At 38.9% G+C, this 21,754-nt stretch overlaps 1 protein-coding gene across 1 annotated transcript in view; it reads right to left on the bottom strand.

Moving 5' to 3' along the window:
* The window catches only part of nt5dc1 (5'-nucleotidase domain containing 1), a 344,196-nt gene that overhangs the window by 69,452 nt on the left and 252,990 nt on the right, over positions 1 to 21,754 (bottom strand). Inside the window, exons 8-9 of the mRNA XM_039747962.1 lie at positions 18,600 to 18,697; positions 5,169 to 5,290 (exon numbers count right to left, since the gene is read on the bottom strand). Of these exons, the coding sequence (XP_039603896.1) occupies positions 5,169 to 5,290; positions 18,600 to 18,697 (220 nt within the window). The remainder of the gene's footprint in view (positions 1 to 5,168; positions 5,291 to 18,599; positions 18,698 to 21,754) is intronic.

The raw sequence follows: 21,754 nt of genomic DNA, 5'->3' as shown, positions 1-21,754 counted from the left end.
TATGTTTAAAAAAAGCAAAAAGGGAAGCCAAGTTGCACGTTTTTGTACAGCTGCTACACATTTTGAACACTACTATGTTCTTCAGGACAATTTTGACCCAGCATGTACTTTAGTAGATTTTATCTCCAGTTTGGGTAGTTTGTCTGCAACCCATAAAAACATCTTAAATGTCTTCTCTTTTACAAGTTACGATCATCTTACATTTAAAAATGATCAAATATCATAAAATAGGATTGGGGTGAATAATCTGATGTCAGAATTGGGTCAAGAAAGACCCATAAGGCACAACATTGAGTTGGCATTTGAAGATGCTGCAAGGGTTAAGAAAAGCACATTTGCAGGAATACAAAAAACTACAGAAACTTTTGCTTGATTACACATGCAATCATTTATTCTTCAAACATAGTGTTATCTTCTGTAATACAAGCATATATCGCAGCGGAACCATCTGTTTATTCTTGTATGAGTTGTCACTGAGGCAGTTTTTAATATTTAGAGCAGTTCAGGTGTTTGGTAGATAAGTCTCTCTTTTTTACTTTCTGTTTTCAGTGTACTGTGGTGGTATTCTGTATACTTTGTAGCAGGTATATTTCACATGGTGTTGTTTTCTGTTCTCGAACATTATGTTGCATGTGATTTTGTGTCATATTCTGACCATGATGTACTTATAAATAATCCATAGCTGACTGGGCTTATAGGTGGAAGTGCATTTGATGAGAATAAACTGAAATTAATCTATTTCATTTTTATTTGTTACTGGTATTTGAAGAAATTAATATTGCATACAAATAAGTTTAACTAATATAATAAATGACCTTATAGTCAATCTTGGAATAAAAAAGAGGAAGAAAAGAAAAAAAAAAATCAGCAAGTTAAAAAAAACTAAGCAGGAACAAAAAGACACAAAACCGAACAAAACTAGATTTAATGAATGGGTCTGAACTGATATTTAGTACATGGAGTGACTCAGTTAAGTCATTTTACGAAGTACAGTACACTAATTTGTAACCAGAGGATACAGGAGACCCAGATTAATGTTTTCTTCAAACAACAGCAAAAAGTGTTCTTTTTTTTTTACACAGTTGACTGTGTAGTTAACAAGTTTTGATTCCTAGTTTAGTATACTGTATAGATGAGGCAATACTTAACAGGAATGCATTTTATCATTTTCCATTAGGTCATAAATTTGAAAGAATTGCTTCAGATTCTTTTCTCACAAAAAACAGTTTCAGCCAGAAGTCAAGATGGTTTTTGTTTCAGGCCATACATAAAAGAATCTCATACGTTATACGTGTAAAGTATTCCAAAATTAGCACATGATACTTACACTACAGGATGTACTGTGGTAATTTATTAAATTAAAAAAAGAAACTCAATCATTAATTAAGCTAATATCAAATAAGTTCTTTTTTGTGCAGTCTTTGCTTGTTTTTTACAGGCATAAATACAGTATGTTCCATTGACAAACTAAGAAGTACAGAAGGTAAATAAAGTTTAAAAATATCCTTAATATGCTTTATTCATTTACACCTAACACAGTTTTTTTGATAATTTAAAACAACACAGCTGTGGGTTATTTAAAGAAACGTGTTAAGACAGAGGCTAACACTGCTGTCCTGCACACTTGGAACACTTATGTTATTCATAGGAGTGCTTATTCATGTTAGTGTTTCTTGGCAGGGTTTCAAAAGTGTAAACTCATATTTTAGTAGTTTATCAACCTAGCGATCTGAATATTAAACATTTCTCATAATCTTCTTACTGCACCACCAGACTGACAAATTGACTAAGTCACACAGGTCAAGTGAAATGTTTTTATTAAAAGAATATTTCACATTTTGTTTGTAATTGTTTATAGTGAAACTCTAGCTCCCATTATTTTGAACTGGATTTACATGAGCTCACTAGTGGGTGGGTGAATAATTAACTTGTTGTTAGTTCTGCCAATGAATTGCTATGAGCTACCTTCACATGTTTTAAGATCAACTTCACACTGCACCGTTTTATGTAAGCCACATCCATTTTCACATATCATCTTTATTCAATGTTTCTTATTTATCTTGTCACTCCTTCTCATTTAAATGAAATTATTCTTCTGTGTTTATTTCCCCAGTTGCAGACCTTTTGCTTGCCAGGCATCCTCTTAGGATTCTGACCTTGGCATGACATGGAGAAGGGGGTTTGACTACTGCAAAGATCATTAGAGGTAGACTCCTTGGAGATCTGAGCTCTCAGTACAGTTACCCACAGAAAAGAGTTCTACGGGAAGGGTTAATAAATAATACTAATTTAATTAAATCAAAGAAAATCTCCCATGGAACAGAGGTACTGGGACTCACTCTTGGAGCCAGGCCTGAGAGTTGTGTTTGCCAGCAAGCACCTAGCAGCATAGTGACCTATGCAACTTGGTTAGGCTCAACTCAAAAAAGCTGTGTGAAATCACCATGTGGGTCCACCTTCCACAGGACAAAGGGCGAGATAGAGGTGTAATGAAATATTAAGTGGCAGGCAAGAATAGGACAGACTCAGGTATACTAGAGTAGAACATTGAACATCTGGGGAAGGTTGAAAAATACAGAATACAGTAGATAAAGCCAGATTCCTTTCTAAACACAGCATTGGCTTTGGCATCATAAGCTCTTAAAAAAAAATAAAAAACACGACTCTCTACTTAGCCCAATGGAGACATTGTTGGTTGGGTGTGGAGATATTAACAAGCCCCCAGGTAGGGGCCATACACTTATAATTTGTATTACTGGATTGATGGGTCATCTCGTTGTGACTTTGAGTTACAGTGAGAAAAAAAACGACTATTGGTTACGTATATGCACTGAACAAACATTCAAGGTGTTCAGCCTTTTCTACAGACATTGAATTTGATGCTTCAAAGGGTTCCATCTGCTGATTTGGTAGTTTTCACTCAGAGAACGATCAAGTTTCCCAGAGGGACATGTTTAGTAGGAACAAAGTCAGATGAGTTAACTTTTACTGTGCATCTCACAGATTTATGCATAATGAACACCATTTTCAAACACCAGATTTCACTGAGAGGTACCAGCAAATCAAAAAAGGTTGCAGATGGGACTTTGGCTAAGGAGAAGATCAGTTTGTGTTTGTGGAGTATGTAGTTTATTGAGGTCATTGGACAGCCTTAAACAGATCCTGTCAAAAAATCTACTACTTAGGAAGTGCAGGCAGGATGGCTAATCCAGGCTAATCTCAGCAAATTTGGGGAAAGGCTGACCACAAGAGGGAATTGATTGACAAATGGAAACAACACTTGGAGGAGCTTCTAAACCAGAACGATATGCCCTTCTTGGAAGATTCAATGGCAGAAGCATTGGCTGATTTTGGATCCATTTTTATTGTTAAGGTCACTGAAGTGATTATAAAGTTCCATAGTGAAAGGTTTATGATAACGCTAAAGCTAAATTATAAAAAAAAACAAACTTCCAGTGATTAAGAGAGAGATTCAGAGGTGGCTGGGGTGGCGACCCAGCCGGGACGCCCAGGAGGACCGGAGGAGGGCTTGCGCCTTCCCCAGACCATCTGGGGGCGACCGACCTGGTTCCTTTGGGGGCCATGGATACACAGCTTTGAAACTCCACCCTGTAGGGGCCTGTGGTCGCCACCAGGGGGCGCCCCCATGCCTTTGGAGCCCTGGACCTCAGCACTTCCGCCACACCAGGAGGTGCTAGGGGGAAGAAGAGCAGGGACACCCGGAGTGCTTCTGGGGTTGCAGACCACCGCCACACGGTGGTGTGTCCGTGGGAGATTGCCGGAACCCACCTGGAGAACATCCGGGTGATAATAAAAGGGGCCGCCTTCCTTCATTCAGGGCGAGAGTCGGGAGTGGAGAGGACTGAGCTTGCTGGAGGAGGCAAGGAGGTGGCCTGAAGAAGAGAAAGTAAGGCATTGTGTGGCCAGGACTTTGGGGGTTTTGTGGTGCACCTTGTGACTTATTGCTGTAAATAAACGTGTTTGTGCGTGAAATGAACGTGTCCGCCTGTCTTTGTCTGGGCCAGCATCCACAGGGTGTAAAGGTGAAAGTGGGAGAGCAGAAAGACCCAGGAGCAGTGGAATCTTTCCAAGAGACTTGGAGACAAAGATCCAGGACGAAAATTATGCAGTCCCAAAAAAAAAGTTTCAAATGTTGAGGTCAAGATGCCGCCCAGATTAAAAAGGAGATTGATACCTGCAGGTATGTTGTAAACAACTGCCAAAAGTGGAAGAGTTCAAGGGCTTCAAGGGCTTATTCACAAGTAAGGATAGATGTGATTGTGAGACCAACCAATGAATTTGTACAGCACTAATAGCAGAATGAAACATTAAAGGTTAAGATAGTACTCATTTATCATTGTAGCTGTCTTAGAAATACAAATATAATCCACTTGAATTACATACTCCTGGCTTTATAATACACACTTCACTCTGCCTTTCCATTAATATCTGTGTGCTAGAATGTTTTTGGTGAAACAGTCCTAATACTTTACAAATGCAAAAGTAAACTAAACTTTGTCTCTGAAAATCAGAGATCTGAATGTTTTCTACTAAGTATACAAATAACATAAAAATAAATTAATCAATTATATGCATATACAGAGCTATTATGTGTCAGCTGTCTTTATTTTTCATAACTAGACTTCTCAAAATGAACTTTTAGGTTCAATGACTGAGGTCTATGTGGCAGCTTATGTATCTTGTTTACTGACTGTTCACGCCATCTGAAGATAAAACACTGGCATTTGCTAGTTCAAGAAAAGATAAATGCATTAGCACGTTTTGTGGCATTCAGCCGTAAACTAAACTAATGGCTCAGGTAAGCTCCTGGCAGAACAAGAAGTATGTGCTTGACTGGGTACCCATGAAATGACAAACTTTCAGTAGGTCCTACGTATCATTTTGACTAAGGTCAAATCCCTCCTCATTCTCTTCTTGGACTTCCGTTAACCTCAAGCAGTTGATTTTAGTTTCCCTCTGTTATACATTAGCATTGTGCAATTCACTTGCCCAATCCAAAATCATGGTATCAGAAGGAAGGCTGTGCTATGCAATATGTAATAGTGTTTCTCTAGTTTGCATATGTGATTGCTTTCTAAACTACTAAAAATCAGCAGACACATTACAAAAGCAAAACTGGTCAAATCAATGATTTTTATTAACCATACCTTGGGTGTAGACTTTCTTGTCATTTTCTTGAGCAGATCATTGAGGTGTGTCCAGTTACCTTGAGAATACCAGCCAGGTTTGTCTAGTGAGGCCAGACCATTACAATCTTCTGTGTCATTCACTAGTAATAACAATAAGATAAGAAATTTATAGAAAAGAAGAATATTGAGTTACTAAATTGATTAGTACAACAAAGAATGACAACTTCTGAATACTTTTGGAAACATAAAAGAAAACTGGGAATTGATATAGTCACAAAATAAACAGGAAAAAAAAGGTTTGAAGTTAATGAATTGTTCTTATATTTTAATCCTTTTTTATATATTCTTCAAGTACCTCATTAGGAACAAATGATCTAATGGACAGACTATACAATTAAAACTTCCAAAACTATACCAGTAAGAAATGAGAGGACAACTCCCTGAATGTTAACTGTGGCACAACCTTATATCATTTTAAAAAATATTCAACTCTGCGCAAATTAAAAAATACTGTTTTTATATATATGATATAAAAATGCTCAGCCATTCAGTCAAATCCTTTCTGTCAAGGGTTAAAATAAAACTATAGCATTTGTTATTTTAATTTTTACCATGGTAATTTGCACCTGGAAGACATCATAATTTTTGACTTGTTGACAGTGCTTGCTGCGCTAACACATGTTCATAGGCGTACTTTTTGTCTTGCTTGTGATGTCATGGTAGCCATTTATTTAAGGTCAAGCCATATGCAGGCAAGCATATACAGTTTTTGAAAATAAATAAAATACTTTCCAGGAACAACATATTAGATTCTTAATTTATGAAACAGTTTAGTTTAATTTAACCTTATCCCTTATGCCTTGTGAGTTTGTTTTGCCCTCTTATTTGGTTGCCAATGTTTAGTACCTTGGTATAGCAATCTTCATGATAGTTAACTCTAGTTATACAACGCTATACTAAGAAAAATGTATTTTAATAGCTACAAAAGAAAAAGCACAGTTTTAGGTGTGATCACTTCTGTTGTTTGGAATTCATCTAGACACTACACATTCTTATGCAATAAAATGGTGCTTTATCAGACAGTGGGTGACACTATATGTCTTCATTTTCGATATTGATAGTTTCTACAAAAGTTAATCAATAAATGATAAATTATAAATAAAGAAAGGCTATATGCAGTATGTTAATAAACATAATGGCTACCGAGAAAATCTGTACATTAAGAATGTATATTGTGCATCTGGTGACCTTTTCCTATTTAACCAAAAACATTTTTTGAAAAAGTTATAAATATACTAATTTCAGTACAGCATTTATTTTGTTAAAATGTCATATATTTTTACACACCTTTAGAGACATACTGAATTGTGTGGAAGGTAGAAAATATGAAATTATTTGAATATGTTCGGTGTACTTTCTGGACTCACTATATGATAACATCTCATGCTCTTTACAAATTATCCCCTTTTTTCATATCCATTTATATGAAAGTTATATTAAAAAATGTAACATAATGTCACTAATGTAAAAAGCAGCTTAACATATATAACACTTTTTATTAAATTTCCAGTCTCAACTTCCTTCTGTTTTAACAAACTTAAGATTTGCAGATGGCTGAATAAAAAAAAAACAAGCTAGAAAATGGGTAAGGTGCAGCACCATCAGAGCTCATAATATATAAACAGATGTATAGACAGTACCAGAAGTCAATCAATTTTAGAGGTAAGGATGGACTGACTGAGGGACATCAGGAGAACAATACAAATGCTAGTTTCTGCATGTGAATAAAGACAAGGAAGCTAAAAGAGACTGGGTAGTGCAAAGATGATTTAGTCTTTTCTAGGAGTTCTTACAGTATGTGAGTTTGGGCCTGAGAGAAGGTATCAGATATCACACCCATTCATAAAAACAAAACGGCAGGAAACAATTATTCTACTTGGATTAATTTTTGCCTTAGTAAGTGATTTGTGGCATCACTTTAAATAAACCAGGGTATTTGGGCCAAATGTGGTGTCACACAATCAAGTATAAGAAAGGATATTACGGTAGTATTGTAACCTCACCATCTTGTGCTTTTAAACAATTTTATAGCGCACAATTTTTTAATTCTCTTTTTAAGACATTTTTCTAGATTGAGAGGCTTTAAGAAGTTGGAGAAGATGTCTCTGAGCTGCTCCATGTTAAATGTATACTGGGTGGGGGCACACCTTTTAAAAAGGATTCTCAAGGCAGATGGTGATCAATGAATGATCATTATATGTTGCTATGCTTTAATGTGTTGTCTGATTTTAGTATTACACATTGTTTCAATAATTTTTATTGTGAGTAAAACTAATACAAATTCTGGTCATTTGTTGATTTGCTAATTATTGAACTATTATCTAGAAAATACTAGAGGGATGGCTGTATCTTTCAAGTGGGCCGAGAATCACAGAGGAGTAGTTGGAGGACTTTCTCGTTTCATTGGGTGAACTGGATCAATAGATTTTTAGTTTACCAACAAATAGAATAACATAACAAGGAGACTTTACACAAACTGACTACCAAATTGCTACTACAGACTGACTCAATATGAACATACACCAGCTTTATATACAGCATATATGTATCAGTATCAATACATAGAAAAATAGTGCCTCATATTAGAGGCCGGGTATTTCATGTAGAGATTTCACTGACCACAATTCAACTTAAGGCATTCAAATTATGCCTTAGTATGCACAAAAAAGGCAACTTGTCATAACTGACATTATTGTTTCAGAGTGTGGTGCTAGATTAGTCTCTGTGCATGTCTGTTGATCTCAGTCACAAATATATGTAGCATGTCAGTTATGAACAGGGTTAAATACTGACCAATACAAAACTATACTTCAAAAGCAAATGTTTGTTTTGCTCTCTGGAGATTCAATGAACAGTAGTAGCACTTCATCTGTCTTGTTACTATCTGTAAAAAATGTTTCCTTCAATCACACTATAGATCACTTCTTACTGGCCATTCCTCACCATGGCCACAAATGCTGCACAAACAGCCTCCTACAAATTAATCAACTGAGAAAGCACCTGCTGCGACAAGTAAACTAATGTGTTTGGTGCCTACATATACAGTAACTGTCCCAGCTGAACGTAGGGAAATAGTATTGTCATGGCTCACAGGCATGCCTTGGACAGTCATCTGGGCACTGGAAAGACTAGGGAGCGCATCTCAAAGTCGTTCTATTGACTGAATATGGGCAGGGATGTCAAACAGTTCTGTAAGTCTTGCCCCGACTGTCAGGTGATCTCTGCTCACAGACCTTCTACGGCTCCTCTTTACCTGATGCCTATTTTAGACATTCCCTTTCAAAGCGTTGGGTTGGATATTGTTGGTCCACTCCCTAAGAGTAAGAATGGGCATCAACATATTCTTGTGCTGATTGATAAGACAATACTGTATTCTGAAGTGGCTGCTCTTCAGAAAGCCAACTCCTCCTCTATTGCAAAGACAGATATTACTATTGGTGACGATTTGACTGAGTCACAGAAAACGGAGTTGCTGTCTCTGATAAGTCAGAACACTGATGTTTTTTCCACCATAAGATTGTTACAGAGCCTGGCATTAAGGTTTAGATGTGCCGTTTTTGGAAACCCAAGGCGAAACAGAATATCGTGTGTGATGAAGTCAAACAGATGCTTGAATTGGGTGTTATCTGCAAAAGTTAAAGCAACTGGTGTAGCCTGATCATTTTCGTCCCAAAGCCTGTTGGCTCGATTCGGTTTTGTATCGATTTTAGACATTTAAATAAAAGTTTCCAAATTTGATGCTTATCCTATATCCTGTGTTGATGAGTTATTGGAGAAATTGGGACAGGCATCGTATATCTCTACACTTGATCTTATGAAAGGGTACTGGCAGGTGCATCTTGAAGCTTCCAGTTGTGAAAAAACAGTGTTTGTTCAGCTTAGGTGCTGTCTTGTCTCAGGTTTTTGATGGTGAGGAGCACCCCATCACACTTTTGAGTTGGAAGCTGCTTCCCAGGAAGCATAATTACTTGACTATAGAAAAGGAATGTTTGATGATCAAATGGGCCGTGGGAGCACTTCGTTATTATTTTTTCAGGCATAAGTTTACCTTGGGGAACGATCACACTCCCCTTCAATGGTTCTACAGACAGAAGGACGTAAACTCTTGTTTTATATGGTGGTTCTTAAGCTTGCAGCCATTTAATTTTATCATCTCTCATCATTCCAGCTCTATGCAGAGCCCGATTTTGTGGTCTCACTCTCCTATCTCTCTTCTTTCAGATTCCCTCTGCTCCAGCCACTGCTACCAAGCCGCTGGACTCCCTGGATGAAGAAACTTTGTGTTCTTTTGAGCAGGAGTTTGGACTGGTGTGTCAAGTTTGACAGCTGTTCCTTTTGAAGCTGAAAGAGACTTGTGTTTGTATCTGGCAGAACAGCAATAAAGTCCTTGGAAAACCTGCTGTACCCTCCTGTGCAACTTTGTGACCCAAGTTTGACAAAATATACAGTGAGGTCCGTATTTAGACAGTGACACAATGTTTATAATTTTGGCTGTGTAAGTCACCACAATGGCTTGAAATAAACCAATCACTATGTGAATGAAGTGTAGACTTTCAGATTTAATTTAAAGGGTCATTGTGAACTCTCAATATGAGGTTCAAAGAGATGTCCATGCAAGTAAAAGCAGTCCATCATTAGACTGAGGAAAAAAAAATATTTAGAGTTAGAGCAGAAACATGAGTACTGTTCAAGTCAATAATTTGGTACTTTCTTAAAAAAAAGGAACACTGAACTCAGCAACAACAGAAGGTCTGGAAAAACACAGAAGACAACTGTGCTGGATGACTGCAGAATTCTGTCCTTGGTGAAGAAGGACTCCTTTACAACATTTAGCCAAACCAGCAGCACTCTCCAGGAGGCAGACCTATCACTGGCAAAGTCTACAATCAAGAGAAGACTTCATAAAAAGTAAAGACAGGATTTACCATAAGGTGCAAGCTGCTTATGGCTGTCATACTCGGGGAGTAGCTGTTGCTGTAGCAGATTGGCTTCTTCCGATGGTGTCCGATGTCACTCCTTTCAACTAGCTTATTATGAGACTCAGATTACGGCACTCCCTCAGTGCCTTGTCTGTTGTCTCAGTGTATGCTCCGACCACGGTGAGTGATGTCTACGCGAGGGAGACATTATTTTTGCAGCTTCGCTCAGTGGTTGATGGGTGCCCATGAGGTGACACTCCTCTGGTCATGGGTGACTTCAATGAATCCACTGGCACTGACAGAGCTGGCTATGAAGATTGTCTCGGTCCCCATGGGTCTGGTGACCGTGGTAAAAGTGGCTCCATGTTCCTTGACTTTGCAAAAGGTCACGGGCTGTGAATGACTGGATCCTGATTCCCAGCACCCAGAACCGCATTGTTGGACATGGTACTCCAATACTGGTGGTGCGGTGAAGGAAATCGATCACATCCTCATGGGCTGACGCTGGAGGCTACTGCAAAACTGCAGGGTCTACAGAAGTGCCCAATTTGTGAATTCTGACCACAGTTTTGTTGTTTCTACTCTTAGGATCCAGCTTAGGTCCAGTAGGCTACCACCTACTAGGAAAATGAACCTGGACTTGGCCAGACTCCAAGACCAGGCTGTTTCTAATGAGTTCCCACACAGTTTATGTAAGAAACTTGCAGATTTGGGTGCGACTGCCGATCCTAATGTGATGTGGGAATCCTTCCATGACAAGACCTGAAGGTTGCTGAGGGTTGTGTTGTTGTTACTGGTGTTCCCAGAAGGAGGTGTTTCATCTCACAGGGGACCCTGGATATCATCGAGAAGAGTCGCAGTGCCAGGCTCAATGGCAAATCTGGTCTGTAGTGGGAATTGAGGACGGCTGCGAGGGCTCTGAGGCAGATAAAGAGGCGTTTGTTAGAGGAATCTGTGAGCAAGTGACACACCATCTGTGCTCTAGCAACCCACGTCCTGCTTACAGATGAATCGAAGCATTACGCATATCCGAATCTGTTCCTCAGAGAGGCAAAGTCAGGGTGGCTGATGGAACGGTCCTTACTGATGACACTGCAGTTGTGACCCGCTGGGCTGGCTACTTTGAGCAGTTGTTCAAAGCTGATTCTCTGGCTAGGATGTTGGAAACCTCTGGGTCCACGGTTCTTGAGGCTGATCCTCCAATTAGCTGTTAACCACCCAATCTCACTCAGATTACACAGGTGGGGTGAACCAGCTGTGGGGAGGAAAGGGTGCAGGGATCTGTGGTATCTGGGGTGAACTTCTCCAGGTTGGTGGTAAGGCTGTCCCTCCTGGCATTGCAAGCAATCTTTGCTTCCATTTGGGAAACTGGCATCATCCCAACTGACTGGAAAACAGAACTTGTCATCCCTATCTGGAAAGGGAAGGGTGATCACATGGATTACAGCAACTACAGGGGGATAACACTGCTCTCGGTGTCGGGTAAGGTCCTTGCTAGGGTCGTCCTCAGTAGGATCCGTGATCACTTGCTCACCTACCAGCCACTGGAACAGTCTGGTTTTATAGCTAAGAAGTCTACCATCGACGGCATCCTGGTACTGAGGGTTCTCATGGAGTGCAAACGTCAATATCGGCAGAATTTCTTTGCAGCCTTTGTCGATTTTCATAAAGTATTCGACACAGTTGATCGAGCTGCCCTGTGGGACATCCTGAAGGTTTGCGGGATCCCCTCGAGGTTGCTGGATATCATGGCTAGCCTGTACACTGTTACTGTGAGTGCTGTGCAGAGTGGAGGCAGAACCTCTGTGTTTTTCCCAGTTGATTCTGGGGTTCATCAGGGGTGTGTTCTTGCTCCTACTCTGTTCAATGCTTGTATGGACTGTGTGTTGGGCAAGGTCGTGGGGTCCAGCGGCTGTGGGGAATCTGTTGGTGAAGAAAGATTCACGGATCTCGACTTTGCTGACGATGCTGTGATTCTCATGGAGTCAATGGAGGCTCTGATTGGGGCGCTCGAGAGACTAAGTGAGGAGTCTGAGTGTCTGGGCCTGGAAGTGTCCTGGATAAAAACCAAGATCCAGGCCTTTAATGACCTCTTGGGCACAGCCATCAGCAGTGTGTCTGTTTGTGGAGAGACTGTCGACCTTGTCGAGAGGTTTACCTTGGCAGTGACATCCATGTCTCTGGTGACTCTTCCTATAAAGTCAGTAGATGGATTGGGAGAGCATGGGGGGGGATGAGGTCACTGGAAAGGGGTGTGTGGCGCTCCCAATATCTATGCAAAAGGACGAAGTTACAAGTCTTTAGAGTCCTGGTGCTTCCTGTCTTGCTATATGGTTGCGAGACATGAACGCTATCCAGTGACCTGAGACAAAGACTGGACTCCTTTGGTACTGTGTCTCTCTGGAAAATCCTTGGGTACCTTTGGTTCGAATTTGAGTCGAATGAGCAGTTGCTCATGGAGTCCTAAATGAGGCACATTACCTGCATTGTAAGGGGATGTCAGTTACGGCATTACGGCCATGTGGTGCGTTTCCCTGTGGGTGATCCAGCTCATAAGATCCTCATTGTTGGGGACCTGAGTGGATGGACCAGGCCATGGAGTCGCCTACATAACACCTGGCTGCGGCAGATAGAAGGTCATTTCCGGAGGGTGCGACTGGACCGCATATCTGCCTGGGGGGTTGTCAACAGGGATTCCGAGTTGTTTCATCATGTAGTGGGTGTGGCAACGCACTGTATTAGTGCATGCTCCCCAACTTGACTTGACTTGTTAGTTTGTCCAAATGCTTTTGAAAGCCTAAAAATAGGGGACCGTGTATAAAAATGTCCGTCTTTTCTGTCTTATCTAAACAGTTCATACAATATTTTTGTTAGACCCCATTTAAAGCTGAAAGTTTACACATTAAGATTATGATTGCTTTGCTTCAAATCCATTGTGGTTATGCACACAGCCAAAATTAAGAAAATTGTGTAATTATCCAAATACTTATGGACCTGACTGTATTTACTTATGAAACATTCTAATCTCGGTTACTGGTTGACAGCCCTGCCACAAACATAAGGGCTCATCTAAGAAGAATTTACGCAGACCTAAATGTATCATAAATGATATACCAATGTGTGTATGCGATAGACCTAAACTGAGCATTCTTGGTTATAACTTGGAGACTGCTATGATATTTAAAATGCATTTCCAACATTAAAAAATATATATTTATATGGGATTGAGTGAGAGGCTTTACTTATTAGGAGCAATAAACTGACATATCTTTGCCAAAAGGTATATGAATCCAGCATTTAGTTACCACATTGTAATATGTTGTAGAATTAAACCACCATTCTTATTTAAATACTAGGGGGCTTCACTCACCCACCCCTTGGTTTGGTTTACCGGAAATACAATATAAAGAGATTATTATTTTCATGGGAATTGTTACATATGCATTACTTTCACTTTTACTTTAAAACTTTTGTGAAAACAATACTTGTCCTTTATTTCCGGCCCCATGCGTGGTTACATCTCTTTCTCACAGGATGTATAACGCTGCTCGCGTTGTGAAGGGGGTGTGGCTGAACACACGCTAAGGCAATGCCATCAGATCATCTGCTGTCTTTCTGCTGCCGGCAAGCTGCCTGTTCTGCTTGTCTCGCTGCCCGATCATTTCAAAGCCTGTACAGCAGCTGTCCTTTTGCCACTTCGTGTCTCTGCCGCTCAGGTTGTGAAGGGGGGGTCTGTGGAGGGGGGCATTACGGTGGCTGAACACATGCTAAGGACAAGCGGTCAGATCATCTGCTGGCGAGCTGCATGTTTTGCTTGTCATTTGTCGTTGTTTTAAGAGCTGGGAACACATGAAGCATGTCTGCCAAAAGCAATCCAACAACTGCTAGGTTAGATGTCCGTGGACTTGTTTTAAATGATGTCTCACTGCCTTGTCTCGTGTGACGTTGTTAAAACAATACTTGTACTTTATTTCCGGCCCCAGGCATGGTTAAATCTCTTTCTCGCAGGACGTATAACACTGCTCGCATTGTGAAGGATGGGGTTTGTATGAACGCTGCTGTCGCTCTGCCCGTTGATCACTGTACACCAACTGTATTTTTGCCACTTCATGTCCCTGCCGCTCGCAGGGGTGAAGTGGGGGGTTATGGGTTAGGGTGGCTGAATGCATGCAAGGATAAGCGGTCAGATCATCTGCTGGCTTTCTGCTGCTGGCGAGTTGCGTGTTTTGCTTGTCGCTTGTTGTTGTTTTAAGAGCTGGGAGCAAGTTAAAGTGTCTCTCGCAGGACTTCAAATTGTCTCGTCTCCCTAGTTTCCCTCCCAAAGATTTTTTTATAATAGAGAGATAATAATATAGCACAAAAAATAATTCTGTATTAAAGTATCATGTGGGGTCACCGGCATTTGCCACCTTCAGTGTCACGTTTACATTTTCTATACCTGTTTCTGTAGAATTTATCTGTGGACTCAAGTTCCCTAATAACTGAATTAATAGCTGTACCTGCTGTAACTGTCTGACACAACTAGGGGGTTGGCAGGGTGGACCTGTTGGGTAGCTTTGCAAGTGGCTGGAATGACTCTGTCTGATGACAGACCAAGTCAACTTCTATGGAGTTTCCATTCCCTATTCCAAAAAACACAGCTGTTACTAAAATGACTAAAAATCAAGCAGTTACAAGAGCAGGCAAAAATTTTACAAATTAGCCTATATTCATTGCAAATCAGCATGAATGGTGATGTCTAACTGTAACAAGTCAATTTTGGATTGATTAAAATTGCTCAAAATCTTTTATTTCTTTAAAACATTGTTTAACTATTTTATTCATGATTGAATAAAGAGGAAATGGATTCTTGGCTCAAATTTGTGCTCTCCGATACAGTCCAGTGCTTTCAGACAAAAATACAGTTGAAGTTGGAAGGAGGTTTGTTGATATTTGAAGTGAATATGTCTCTGAAAATAAGGCACAGATTAGTGTTATATAATTTAAAATAAAAAAGTGAAGAAATATACCTAAAGAGAAATGGAAAATAAAAAACAGGTTAAGTTTAAACTAAAGAATTTACATATTACACTATATTGTATTTAAGCACTGTGATTTCAGTTTATTTTTGCAACTAGTCTGTTTGTGGCTGATCCAGCTGATGAATAAAACAGATGATCAGGTGACTACATAACTGTTAACTGATTGGCTTCTAAAGTTTTTCTTGGCTGTGAAACATTACTTTGGATTTATGTTCAAAGGTTTGCTTAAGGCAGGATTAGTAGTGCTTTTAATTTTATTCAGACCTTTGATACCTACTGTGTCTTTACATTTACTTTCCTGTTTGATTCCTTGGTTTTAAAATTTAGAATAAATATGAATTTCAAATCTGGCAGATGGTGCTGGGTCACATCAGCTACTGTTCCACTGTATCTCCCACAGATCAATTTTCTAAAACCTTTATTCCTTTATATTTGTAGAGAAAAGCCAAGCAAAATGACACCTTTTATTGGCTAACTGAAAAGACTACAATATGCAAGCTTTCGAGGCAACTCAGGCCCCTTCTTCATGGCTACAACACCCTAGTACTACAGACATTCCTTTATATTTTAACTGTTTGCAAGACAGAAATTCCACTGAGCAGCAGAAAACTTCATGCATGCCCTCACACAGAGAGAAGACAAATTTAGGGACAGCAGCCAACCTACAATGATAGTGTGATCTGTGTATTTAATAAGCTTTGCACTCACATACATTACAGGCTTATGAAATATTACTGTGCTGCATTGTCTGCTTTTCCATTTTTGTTTTCACTGTTATGATGTATCAGTTTTTGAGAAAGTATTTCTTGAACAAAGTCTTAAAAGGTTAGTTTTTTCCATTAATTTCTAGCAAGAAAGGGACAAAGCTCTATGTTAAATACCGATTAGTTTATTACACCCATCCATCCATTTTCCAACCCGCTGAATCCGAACACAGGGTCACGGGGGTCTGCTGGAGCCAATCCCAGCCAACACAGGGCACAAGGCAGGAACCAATCCTGGGCAGGGTGCCAACCCACCGCAGGACTAGTTTATTACATCAAAGATTAAAGTTATAAAACGTATTATCACATCTTGGCACTTGAAAACTTCAAAATAATTGAACCCCTGGACATGTTGGAGCACCACAACTGCTGATCTGTTCATCCCTGAAACATCTGAATTATAGCTCTGCATGACTTTCATGTCTGTAAGCTAAGTCAGCACCTGAAGAAGATAACAGCTGGAGTACCTCTAATAACTACAACATTAATCTCTAATGAATTTCAAAATTGGGGGACTTTCCTGTGGGAGCATCAGGTGAAATATAAAATAATTTATTGTGCCATGAGTGTGTTTTGTTTTTGTAGTTTAGTTTTTCACAGTTGTGTCTTTGAGACAGTACTATACGCAGAAGTACCAGTCCACAAAGTATGCTGACATTCTCTGCTGGACACAGCATAATATATTTGAATAAGAAATGTGCATTTGAGACATAAACTACACTACTGGTGGGGAACTGAAGCACAGCAGAGTCAAACAGCAGAAGTCTTCCTGGCTCACTTCTGTATTTTATATACCTTATCCTTTCTGTATAGAGTCTAGGGTCCTAAATAGAAACCTATGGGTTTGCATTGTTCTACTGCTGGAACATTAGCATATACTTCTGTTCATGAGGTCTCTTTATTGGATTAAAGATTCTAGATTCTTCCTTGTGAGTGCAACTTTTGATTTTTCTTTGGGTTTTACAGGACTTTTTTTTTGACCGGTGTTGTTTGACCTGTCGTTTGCCTTTCAGGGAATACCAAATATTAAAAAGCTTTATTTTATTATGTGGCCAGGCATTTTACAGTTTCTGTGTTTTTTTTTGTTGTTTATTTTAAAATTAAAGGCTTTATTACTTTATAGCATTGGGCCTCTGAAGTCCAAAAGCCTGATTCTCAAGTTTGGGCATAGGCTCATTTTGTACTTAGGTCTCAAGGGAGCCTGCAGGCCACACTTTAGAAGAAAGGTCTAATTTTGATTTTGGAAATCTAGTCACCTGGTTAAAAACGTTTCCTTCCTTCCTGAGAATTGCTCCATTACTTTAAAATATGTCCAAACTTCAAGTAATTTTTAAACACAGCAAACTCTATGCAAAACTAAATTAAACTGAATAGTTGTCAACTTTGTTCATCATTACTCAAGTGTCTTATCACTGGCTCACTTGTCTCTATGTCAGCACGTCTTACATTGAGCTGTCATGACATGCTTGATACGGCAGTATTCTGTCCTTTTAATCAAATATGGAGATCTGAGAAACAGCCAGTAAACATAAAGAGTCTTTTTGATCTGGGAATTTATTGTGTCAGGTTTGTTAAGATTTTAGACCAAACTAAATTTACACATAAAACTTGATCTGTGAATTTACCAATAAATTCATATGACAGCCTGTAAGTATGAAAGGAATCTATTTGGAATAGGACCCACTTATATTGCATAACATAACAAGGCAGGCAGGCCTGGAAACCTGGCAAAAACAACCCTACATTTGGCATTTTAACAATAAAAACACAAAACTGTCTCAGTCTATCTCCAAGACTGCAGTAGCAAAGTGTGACGTGACAAAGTACGTCAAGCTGTAGGGATAGACAATAATACACTGCACTGCTATAAAACAATATGTTAAACCTAGGAGAAGACCTCGGCTGCAGTAATAGTCATTAATATTTTAATTGTCCTTTTATTAAAGCAAATGAAGGACTTCTTGTAAATCAAACAACATATTAACTTCTATAAAAGCTTATTAACAATATTTCAGGATAGATATTTACTGTCACATCTCATGGGTAAAAAGTAAAATGATTTTGTTTTAATCTATAATGGTTAGAAAACAGGTGGCACAGTGTCACAGGACCAGGCAACTATCAGCTCAGTTACCCTGTATGTGAAATTTACATTTTTTCCATAATTATGTTTGCACTGATTTTTTTTTTCTTTTACACATTTTTTTTCACACACTTTTCTTTTTTTTCTTTTACACCTAAGATATGCATGTTAGGTTAGTTTGAAAATCCACACATTTGAAAATGTAAGCATCAGATGTTCTGACCAGAAATGAAGATTTCCTTTGATATTATTATGAAGTTGTGGAGAATGAAACAATGCATAACCACAATTACCAACTTAGAGGAAATATGTTTTCAAGATAAAAACACTAATGATGGTTTCCACAAGTACTAAGAACCACCAGGATTAAGAACAAGGCTGATGGGTTTACATGTCTTTTAACTCTGGAAGGAAACCTAAGACCCTAGAGGAAATCCACTCAAGAAACAAAAGAACATATACACGACAAATGAATGCAGATATGCAGTAACTGCTATGAGGCAGTAACACCACCTGTTGTGCCACCGTAGGAACAGCAAGCAACAGTACATAAATAAAAGCAAAGTAACAAATAATGTGAATACATATAACTCAATACACACCGAGATTCCGGAAGGGTCTCTGATGTGGAATTTGTGAAAAAAATCCAGGCTTCAGAGCATTTGTAATGATAATATCAAAAAAATCCTCAAAAGTATGTCTGAAATGACAATAAAGAAAGAACATGTATGCAATTACCAAAACAAACAAATATACAGTTTATTTTCCAAACACCATATCACATGTTAAAGCAGCTTTTTGAATCCCTGCAAGACCAAAGCTATGTAATGGGTTCCTACTGTATATAGGAATACTGGATGTTGATACATTTCCCTGATCTTTGGACAGACGGAAGTCAGGCTTTAAGGCATCTGGTGTAGGTCAGCTTGTTAACAAGTGTATTCAAGGACCTTTCACATTCCTGTGTGCACAGTGAAGCTGCAAAGGAAACATTGATATATTTTGCCATTAGCAGTTAAATAAATGGTAATAAAATTTTAAATAATACACTTACTAAGGACTGTGACTTTTTTCTTTGTTTTTCTTAGATAATTATGTATGGCAATAACTCACTTGGCTATGTTTACTGAATTTATAAAAGGTATTTGATATGACTACCCACTGACATAAAGATAAGCTAATATAATAAAGTATAAACTGAAACTGGAGCAATACAAGCCTCTACAAATGCCATAAACTAAATCGGAAACCATTTGCTCTATAATATGGACAACACACAAACATACATGCTGTATATATATTTCGGACATTAGCATATACTATCAATAGAAAACATTCTAAAATTCATTAAGCAATAAAATATATTCAAGGTCATAGTTTAATTACATCCAATTAATTAAACACTGAAAAACAAAACAATGAAAAGAAAAATCTACTGAGACACCAATATTGGTTTACTCTGGAATGACCTCCAAGGTGAACTTTGAAGTCTGCTTCTGACCGAGTTGCAAAATGAGTATAGAGCTTATCTGGTTGGAAAAACAGGAACAGAAATTGAGAGAGGAAGAGAAAGAGAAAGAGAAAGGCTTGAAGGAATAAGAACTTGGATAAGGGACAGAGTGAACCAGTTACCCCACCTAGTAGACAGAGCACCCTGTATAGTCAAGCCCTAAGAGAAAAGAGAGAATCTATTTGTTTTCTACTTGTTATTTTGTAGTTTTATTTTCCTTTTGAAAGATAAATTAATCCTTCCTGAGTGTTTATTTGTTTAAAAAACACAACTGTTTTACATTCATTTATGGCCTCTTAACATTATTTTCAATTTGGGGAACAATTCATGTGTCCTCTTTTTCATAATATACTCTAAGTATATATAGTCATTCTTTCCATATACACAAGTATATATGTATGGTGGTATGGTGTTGCACTAGTTGAACCTGGTTTTACATCTTATTCCTGTTACTATTGGCTGGTTGCTGCTCCTCATGTCTGCTTGGATTTTTCTCCTGGTCCTCAGTAATAATTGGATTCTAATTATTTATAATATTGTAAATTACAATGCACATCCGGATTTCAAATAGATAGTGTACAGAAAAAAAGGAAAATCAGGCGTGCATTGGGGATAGAATCCCATGAAACACTAAAAGATGTGGGTATGACACCTTTTCATCTTTATGGTGGTAAGAACTGGTAGTCCACATTGAAAACTGCAGAGTAAGAAGCTGGATATACTGTAATGTCCAATTAAACTCCAACAAAATGTTACTGCTTTGAATATTACCAATCAGCAATAACATTAATACCACCTGCCTAATATTGTATAGGCTCCCCATTGTGCACCAAACCAGCTCTGATCTGTCAAGGCATGGACTCCACAAGACCTCCGAAGGTGTTTTGTAGTATCTGACACTAAGACTTCAACAGCAGATCCTTTAAGTCCTGTAAGTTACGAGGTGGGGCCTTCCATGGATCAGACTTGCTTCTCCATCTCATCCCACAGATGCTCGATCGAATTGAAATTTTAGGAATTTGGAGACCATATCAGCACCTTGAACTCTTTGTCATATTCTTCGAACCATTCTTGAAAAATGTTTACAGTGTGACAGGGCACATTATCTTGATGAAAGAGGCCACTGCCATCATTGGGGAATACTACTACTATGTAGGCGGTACATGAAGGTGGTACATGTCAAAGTAACAAACACATGAATGCCAGACACAAGGTTTTCCAACAGAGCATTGCCATGAGGATCACGCGGCCTCCTGTTGCCATCTATTTCCAAGTTAAACGATGCACCTAAACCCAGCCATCCACAAGATCTAAAAGAAAATGTGACTTATCAGTCCAGCCCATCTTCTTTTACTGCTCAATGGCTCAGTTCTGATGCTCACATGCACTTTTTAGGCACTTTCTGCAGTGTATAGGGACCAACATGGGCGCTCTGACTAGTCTGCAGCTACGCAGCCCCATTCGCAGTAACTGCAATGCACTGTGTGTTCTGACACTTTTCTCATAAGGCCACCATTTGGTGTTTCAGCAATTTGTGCTACAGTAGCTCTTCTGCGAGATCATACTAGACAGGTTAGCCTTTACTCACCATGTGCATCAATGAGCTTAGGGTACCAATGATGACTACAAATGACCTGGTCTCCGGTTCACTGGTTGTAATTCCTTGGACTACCTTTGGAAGGTACTAACTACTGCATACCAGGAACACCCACAAGACCTGCCAATTTGGAGATGCTCTTATTCAGTCATCTTGCCATCACAATTTGACCCTTGTCAATGTAACTAAGATCCTTAGCTCTGGCCCATCTTTCCTGTTTCCAACACATCATCTTCAAGAACTGACTGTTCACTTGCTAAAGTACCCCACCCCTTGACAGATGTCACTGTAATGAGAAGATGTGAGCATTTAATTATAAAATTCTGTTTTGTCACAATGTTATTTTTAAAAATACATTTATGATCTCCAGATAATTTAAAGCACATTGAACAAATAGTGCAGGTAGATGTGCAAAAGATATTTAAAACCAGCCAGTATAGGAAAGTGAAAAAAGATGGGGAGGTATGACATATGGAGGGGGTGATCACTGGTTTTAGATTCAGATGGAAATGAGTTGAAATATCTGAGCTTTGTTTAATGTTCCCTAGCCAAACAAAATTTTGTTTGTGAGAGACCAAAGACATGCTCCCCGCCAAGATATAACTATATTGAATTGTGTTAAAACTTGTATGTGAAGACATTCATTCTTA

Source organism: Polypterus senegalus, chromosome 3, assembly GCF_016835505.1.
Source record: "Polypterus senegalus isolate Bchr_013 chromosome 3, ASM1683550v1, whole genome shotgun sequence".
In the NCBI taxonomy this organism is placed as follows: Eukaryota; Metazoa; Chordata; class Cladistia; order Polypteriformes; family Polypteridae; genus Polypterus; species Polypterus senegalus.
This window is presented reverse-complemented; position numbering and strand designations above follow the sequence as displayed.